Source organism: Trichechus manatus, unplaced genomic scaffold (genome assembly GCF_000243295.1).
Source record: "Trichechus manatus latirostris isolate Lorelei unplaced genomic scaffold, TriManLat1.0 scaffold00101, whole genome shotgun sequence".
In the NCBI taxonomy this organism is placed as follows: Eukaryota; Metazoa; Chordata; class Mammalia; order Sirenia; family Trichechidae; genus Trichechus; species Trichechus manatus.
In genome coordinates, this window is record NW_004444037.1 from 3,419,856 (window position 1) to 3,428,121 (window position 8,266).

General features: G+C 37.4%; 1 protein-coding gene across 1 annotated transcript in view; it reads right to left on the reverse strand.

Annotated features, from left to right (window-relative positions):
• SPMAP2L (sperm microtubule associated protein 2 like) overlaps window positions 1–8,266 on the reverse strand; it is an 88,251-nt gene that overhangs the window by 54,862 nt on the left and 25,123 nt on the right. The window contains exon 4 of the mRNA XM_023737305.1: window positions 1,380–1,410. Coding sequence (XP_023593073.1) covers window positions 1,380–1,410 — 31 coding nt within the window. The remainder of the gene's footprint in view (window positions 1–1,379; window positions 1,411–8,266) is intronic.

Below are 8,266 nucleotides of genomic sequence, written 5' to 3' on the forward strand. Positions count from 1 at the left end.
GTTACTACAAATGTTGCCCTATGACAATGGTTAACAATCTCACAACACATCAACAATATCCTTACTCTATTTTGTGTTCCCTATCATCAGCTTCCTACGACATGGCACATTTTGTGTACTAAAGAAGAATTTTTTAGAGGATGCAGATAGGAGTAGATAATGGAGATAGCACAATTTCCTCGTAGAATCAAACCCAAATCATTAATCAATCAAACAAAATCAAGAAGTAGTAAAAAAAAAACTAAAACAAAAACAAAACACAAAAAACCAACACTCTCTCTACAGCCTTTTTTTTAAGTATAAAAACTTAAAAGGTATGAAGAAGTTTCAATGCTACTCAGTCACAGGAGTGTTTGCTCACTCAGCATACCTTATGTGTTTGACATAATGTGGTATTTCTGAGTGGAGATAATAATCCCACTCAGTCACCATACAATCTTGGAAACATGACATAATTTCTCTGAATTTTACTTTCAGTAAAATCTAGTTGATTAAATCTGCCTTACCAACTTTTGAGGATTCTTGTGTGAAAATATTTTTTTAGAACTGAAAAGCATTACACAAAGACAAGGTAGTAGTAATTACTGGATGAAAGGGGAGGAAAAAAACAACGAATGTGTGGTAAATATAAAATACAAAATAAGTCTAAATAATACAGTAAATGTAAATGGGTTAAACAATAACAATAAATATGAATGGTTTTAACTCACCTAGTAAAAGAATGGATAAAAGATTATTCTCATCTACATGAACCATTGATACAAACCGTTAGTATGTCTCCTTAATGATCCTACTCTGTTTCCTCTCCTAACTTCATTTTCTACAAACTAAGGGTAAACATCTATTTTTCAGGGGACATTTCTTTTGTGTGTGTGTGTGTGTGTGTGTATGTATGTGTGTAACACACACATTATTTTCTCTTTTTTTTTCCATGGAGGACATTTTCTTGAAATTTCAAAGAAGAAATGTTTTGCTGTACTTAGAGGCAAGGGGAGACTGGGATATACTGACCTGAAGCTTCACAAAATCTGTGATACGCGACTGCCAATGCAGAATCCTCAGCCTGTAAATGTTCAGACCTAGCATGTAACAAAGCACTTGTAGCCAACAAGTCAAAACTCAGTGAATGTAAGGAGAGTTCTCCTACATCTCAGTCTTCTTCCCTGCCTCAATTATAATCACTTTATCTTCCTTTTTCCCTTTTCCCATAGGAACTCTGATTGGAAAGGGGCCTTGTGACAAAGAAAAAGTATAGGAATCCCCTCAGAAATCCCAAGATAGACTTTCATTTTAAATACCCGAGATTGAGTCTGCCCCATCCAGCTAGGCTGGTCTACCAGTTTAGGTCTATGAGAATAGTACTATAGCTATAGCCTTACCATTTCCTTACAAATTTACCAGAAACAGGATCTGCAAAAAGAAAAAAAAGAAAAAAGAAAAATTAGATTTAATCAGAATTAAAGATACGATTTTTAAAAAATAAGTAGAGAAAAAAACTAAACCAAACCCTTTGCTATTAAGTTGATTCCAACTCATGGCGACCTCATGTGTTACAGAGTAGAACTGCTTCAAAGAGTTTTCTTGACTAATCTTTATGGAAGCAGTTCACCAGGCCTTTCTTCCATGGAGCCATTGGATGGGTTAGAACCACCAACCTTTAGGTTAGCAGCCAATCACAAACCACTTACACCACCCAGTTCCAAAGAAAGGAACTGAGAAAAAAATAACTACTCAGGGGAATGGTCAAATTAACTATGTTACACCATGTACCAAAATAAACCATAGGTGAATCAAGAAGTAAAATATTTCTTTAAATATTGAATTAGAGGAAAAAATAAGAGAATACCTACTTGATCATTGGGTTTTAATCTTCTAGGGTTAAAGGCAGTAAAAAATACAAAGGAAAATATAAGTAAATTAAAATATTTAAAATTTAAAACTTTTGTGTGTCAAAAATTAAAACTTTAGAGCAAAGAAAAATGTGGAGAAATATTTGATAAAAATATGATAGAGGCTTAAAAACCTTAATATTTGAAGAGTATAATAGAATAGATTACTAAGAAAAACACTAAACACTAAGGTAGGTGTCAAGAGTTAAATGGACAAAGAACAGAAATTGACAATTCATATATGAAGATATATAAAAGGGCTAATAAGCAAAAAAACTCAGCCTTGTCATGATGGTTAATGTTATGCGTCAACTTGGCTAGTATGTGATTCTTAGTGGTTTGGCAGACACTGGACTGAGTGCTCTTCCATATGTAATATAATGTAATTACGTTCCATGATGTGATCAGCTTATCAGCTGAAAGGGGAGTTTCCTTGGGGGTGTGGCCTGCCTCCAGTATATAATGAATGTTCCGGCAAAGCGCGTGCTCTCTCTCTTTCTCTCTCTCAACCCTGCACTCTTCTTGCCACCTGACCTGCAGATTTTGGATTCACCAGCCCCTGCAACCTGGTGAGCCAGGAGAAGCCCCCAGCCTGGAACCAGACCCATGGATTTGGGACTTGCCAGCCACCACAATTACATGAGCCATTATCTTGAAGGAAATTTCTCTATACATATTTATATGTGTGTTTCACTGGTTTTGCTCCACTAGAAAACCCACACTAAGACACTTGCTAATAATCAAAACAATACAAATAAAAAAGATCTTTTTAAATTATCAAATTAGCAAAAAAAAATTTTGTAAAGAATAATGATGCTGGGAGAGTATGATGAGATGAATACTCTCGTGCACTGTTGGTGGAAGTTTAAATTAGTACACTCTTTATGAAAAATAATTTGGCAGTATGAATAAGCAATGTTTATATTCCTTAATCCAATTCTAGAAACGTACCCTAAAGAAATAATTCCAAGTGTGAACAAAGATTTATGCACAAAAATGTTCATTGCCGTGTCTTTAAAAGTGGAAAACTGGATACACGTGAAATGTCCAAAAAAAAGAAATGGTTAAGCAAATTAAAAACTATCTTTAGAAAGTTTTCTGTAATGTGGGAAAATGCAGATCATAAATTTCTTCCCTAGAAAAATCAAATGGGCCACTTTCAGGCATTTGGAAAATTCTCAGCAAAATGGCCAGCTCCCAATCACTCTGAAGCAGAGTCTACCAGTTGATAATTTCCATCCATGTACAGAGCTCTCAATTGTCTTTCTAATGCTTCATCCTTCAATATGTCAGGTTGCCAAGGATCACTAGGCATCTGAGGAAAGCTTTCCTGCATCATCTGTTTCATCCAAAAAAAAAAAAAAAGAGATAAAAATTATCTTGGAAAAACAGAAAAATATTTAAAATTTAAAAAGCAATACAATATTGCACCCATACTAAAAGATGCTGTAAAAAAAGAACAACCAGAATATAATAAAGAATTATTGGAAATTAAAATATGATTGGTAATTTTTAAAAAAAAAAAATGAAAGGTTACAAGAAAAAGTCAAGAAATCTCTCGTAAGCAGGAAAAAGAAAGACAAACAGAAAGTAAGAGAAATAGTCAGTCCAAGAGGTCCAGTATCTGACCAACAGGAATTCTAGAAAGAGAAAATAGAAACATTGCAAAGGGAAGAGGGGAAATTAACAAGGAAATAAATCAACACAATATCCCCAAAGCTGCAGAACACAGTGTCCAAATTAAAAGAGTACATCAAGTGTCAAGCACAATGTATGAGAAAAAGAACTACATCAAGGCACGTCATCATGAACTTCAAAAACACAAGCTGTAAAAGAGAAGCTCCTAACATTTTTCTAACGTTTTCCAGAAATGTCACCTAAAAAGACTCAAAATGGCACTTAACAGCAGTAAATGATGCCAAAAAACAAAGCCTTCAAAGTGAGTAAAAAATTATTTCAAACCTAGAAATTTATATATATAAAAACAATCAAAGGGTGCAATAAGGAGAGTTTTCAGACATGGAAGGATACATACCTTCCAACCTCCTCTCGTAAGTATGTACTCAGCAAAATAAGGATATGTTAAAAAAGAAGACATGCCACCCAGGAAACAGATCCAACCCCTAAGAGAAGTCCCAGGATGACAGCCATGCAGCAAGCCTAGACAGCAACACACGCAGCCGGAAGCAAGAGAACATGGTGTTCTGGGAGAGAGATCTCCTGTGGAGGGGGGCGGGGAAGGAACTTGACCGAATACTTGATTTTACGGAGATTTGAGAGGAAAAATTAGCATTATAATAGGAAGCTAGTGAAATTAAACAATAAAAAAGAAACAAAAGCTCCAGAAAAAATAAAACTATTATACAAGAAAGGAGCTATAATCATAGCACAATATACAACTAGGTTCTGTAGTGAACAACATGCACGTAGTCACAGTAACGTAAACATCATTTGTTTATGTAACTAAAATGGCTACCAGATTAGAAGGATGGGAGAGGGGAGAGTGATAGAGCTAAAACTTCACTTATCGTTATGGAGTTAGGATAATATCTGAAATCGATAAACAAATTAAGAAAATAGCAGTCATGGTTGCACAATTCTGAGTACACTAAAAACCATTGAATTGTACGCTTTAAATGGGTGAATTGTATGGCATGTGAATTACATCTCCAAAAACACAAAAGGCTGTTTAAAAAAAATAGCAGATCTAACATTTCACTTAGAGGTAAGGAAGTAAACTATCAAAAAAAAAAAAACTAAAAGAGTTCAAAGTGTTTGCTTCTGGGGAGCAGGCCTGGGATGAGAAGAGGGGGTGGAACGTGCAACAGTGGTTTTGGTTTTAAGTCTTCTGGCATCATGTATTGAGGGTCCAGATTTTTTTGTGGAGCCTGAAACTTAAGACTTAACTGTGGCATCCTCTTTAGGAAAATAAAGACAGAAGTGTGATGTTAAACCATGTGTGTGTGCTTTATTGAAATATAAAATAATAAAACTAATAAATAGGATTAATTTGTAAAGCAGGAGGAAAAAATAAAATTCCAATCCTATCCAGTGTCTGTATCATTTTAAATCCTTTCTTACAGTCTCCTCTTAATTACTCACAATTCAAATTATAATCGCTGCATTTATCAAGAATCCTGGGTTTCTCCTTAATGATCCCATCATGTTTCTCCACCTACTCAGTCATTTTAAGCAACAATGAGAGTAAAATTGTTTTCTTTGAACCAGGGCTTCCCACCCCTTCATTCTGGTTCAAATCCCTGCTGAGAATTTGCATTTCCGACAAGTTCTCGGGCACTGCTAATGCTGGTGGTTAGGGACCAGTTTGGGGGGGCCCCACAAAAAAATCTAGTGTATCTTGGGTGGAAATGCCAATCCTCAGCGGGAGTTTGAACCAGAACAAGCCAGTTAGAAGCCTGCTTTGAACTCAGCCCAAGTGATCATCCAGGGTAAAGAGAGATCACAGTTTAGTTGAAAGGAGTGAAGTAATCTTATCTGTTTTTACTACCACATCACACGGAGTTCTAACTAGTAGATATAAAAATTATCATGGATGAGATTAATGTTTTACATTATAAAATATATGCTTATATTTATAAAATATATTACATTTTAATCTGGGGAGATTAAACAAAGGCTAAAAAATGCATTGGCGTGAAATGGCCAAACGCGGGATAATGACTGTCCATTTACCATAAATTCAGTAATATGACTTCACTTAACACATAACAACTGAATTTTTTTCTTTGCTCCTAAGGACCCAATGCGGATCAGCAGAACTCTTTGTCTTAAATCTGTGATTCTATGTTAGTAGTACTATGGGCAGGACTGCCTCAGGCTAATGTTCTGGGAGGCATGATTTAAGCTCCAAGTATCCAAAGGCCTCTCATAATAGGTCTTGTAGAGACAGATTGCTCCAGATGGAGTTTCTTCCTGTGAGTCTTTAATCACATCTGAGAGTTCTGAAAAAACTTTTTCTACCATCTGGGTGTTTGGGGTAAAGGAAAGTGGGTATGCTCTGGCATAAAACAGATGTGGTTCAAATCCCAGTTTGGTTACTTATTCAGCTGTGTGTGATCTTGGAAATAGTTATTTAACTTATTTGAGACTCAGTTTCCCCTTCTTAGGTTGTTGTTGTCGTTAGGTGCTGTCGAGTCGATTCTGACTCATAGTGACCCTATGTACAACAGAACGAAACACTGCCTAGTCCTGTGCCATCCTCACAATCACTGTTATGCTTGAGCCCATTGTCGCAGCCATTGTGTCAATCCATCGCGCTGAGGGTCTTCCTCTTTTTCCCTGACCTTCAGCTTTACTCAGCATGACGTCCATCTCCAGGATCTGGTCCCTCCTGATACCATGTCCAAAGTACTTAAGACGAAGTCTCCTCATCCTCCCTTCTAAGGTGCATTCTGGCTGTATGTCTTCCAGAAAAGATTTGTTTGTTCTCCTGCCAGTCCATAGTATATTCAGTATTCTTCTCCAATACCATAATTCAAAGGCATCAATTCTTCTTCAGTCTTCATTCGTTGTCCAGCTTTCTCATGCATATGTGGCGACTGAAAATACCATGGCTTGGGTAAGGTGTACCTTAGTCCTCAAAGTGACATCTTTGCTTTTTAACACTTGAAAGAGGTCTTTTGCAGCAGATTTGCCCAATTCAATCATCACTTGATCTCTTGACTGCTGCTTCTATGGACATTGATTGTGGACTCAAGTAAAATGAAATCCTTGACAAATATAATACCTTCTCCGTTTATCATCATGTTGCTTATCGGTCCAGTCGTGAGGATTTTTGTTTTCTTTATGTTGAGGTATAATCAATACTGAAGGCTGTGGTCTTTGATCTTCATCAATAAGTGTTTCAAGTCCTCTTCACTTTCAGCAAGCAAGGTTGTGATCATCTGCATATCACAGGTTGTGGACGAGTCTCCAATCCTGATGCAGCATTCTTCTTCATATAGTGCAGCTTCTCAAATTATCTGCTCAACATACAGATTGAATAAGTATGGTGAAAGGACACAACCCTGACGCACACCTTTCCTGATTTTAAACCACACAGTATCCCCTTGCTATGTTCAAAGGACTGCCTCTTTGTCTAAGTACAGGTTCTGCATGAGCACAATTAAGTGTTCTGGGATTTCCATTCTTCCCAATGTTATCTATAATTTGTTATGATCCACATGGTCAAATGCCTTTGTATACTCAGTAAAGCACAGGTAAACATCTCTCTGGTGTTCTCTGCTTTCAGCCAAGATCCATCTGGCATCAGCAATGATATCTCTCCTTCCATGTCCTCTTCTGAATCCAGTTTGAATTTCTGGCAGTTCCCTGTCAATGTACTTCTGCAGCGGTTTTTGAATTATCTTCAGCAAAATTTTACTTGCCTGTGGTTTTTTTTTATTTTTTCCCATACAAAAATTTATACATACATTGTTATGTGACTCTAATTGCTCTCCCCATATTTTGACAGCACACTCCTCCTTTCCACCCGATTCCCCATGTCCATTCGACCAGCTCCTAACCCTCTCTGCCTCCCCATCTCACCTTCAGACAGAAGCTGCCCATTTAGTCTCTTGAATCTAGTTGAGCTAAGAGGCATACTCCTCACGAGTATCACTTTATGTCCTACAGTCCAGTCCAATCACTGTCTGAAGAGTTGGCCTCAAAAACTGTTTTAGTTCTGGGCTGATAGAGAATCCAGGGGCCATGCTTTCCGGGGTACCTCCAGTCTCAGTCAGACCATTAAGTCTGGTCTTCTTACTAGAATTTGAGTTCTGCACTCCACCTTTCTCCTACTACATCCGGGACTCTCTGTTGTGTTCCCTGTCAAGACGGTCATTGGTGGCAGCCGGACACCATCTAGTTCTGTTCTCAGGCTGATGAAGTCTCTGGCTTATGTGGCCCTTGGGCTAATACTTTCCTTTTGTCTTTGGTGTTCTTCATTTTCCTTTACTCCAGGTGGTTGGGACCAATTGATGCATCTTAGATGGCTGCTTGCAAGCTTTTAAGACCCCAAATGCCACTCACCAAAGTAGGATGCAGAACATTTTCTTAATAAGCTTTGTTATGCCAATTAAGCTAGATGTCCCCTGAAAGCACAGTCCCCAGACCCCTATCCCTGCTACTCTGTTTCTCAAAGTGTTTGATTGTATGCAGGAAACTTCTTAGCTTTGGTTCAGTCCAGTTGTGCTGACTTCCCCTGTAGTGAGTGCTGTCCTTCCCTTCACCTAAGATAATTCTTATCTACTATCTAGTTAGTAAATAACCCTCTCCCGCCCTCCCTACCCTCGTAACCATCAAAGAATGTTTTCTTCTGTGTTTAAACCTTTTCTTGAGTTCTTATAATAGTGGTCTTATACAATATTTGTCCTTCT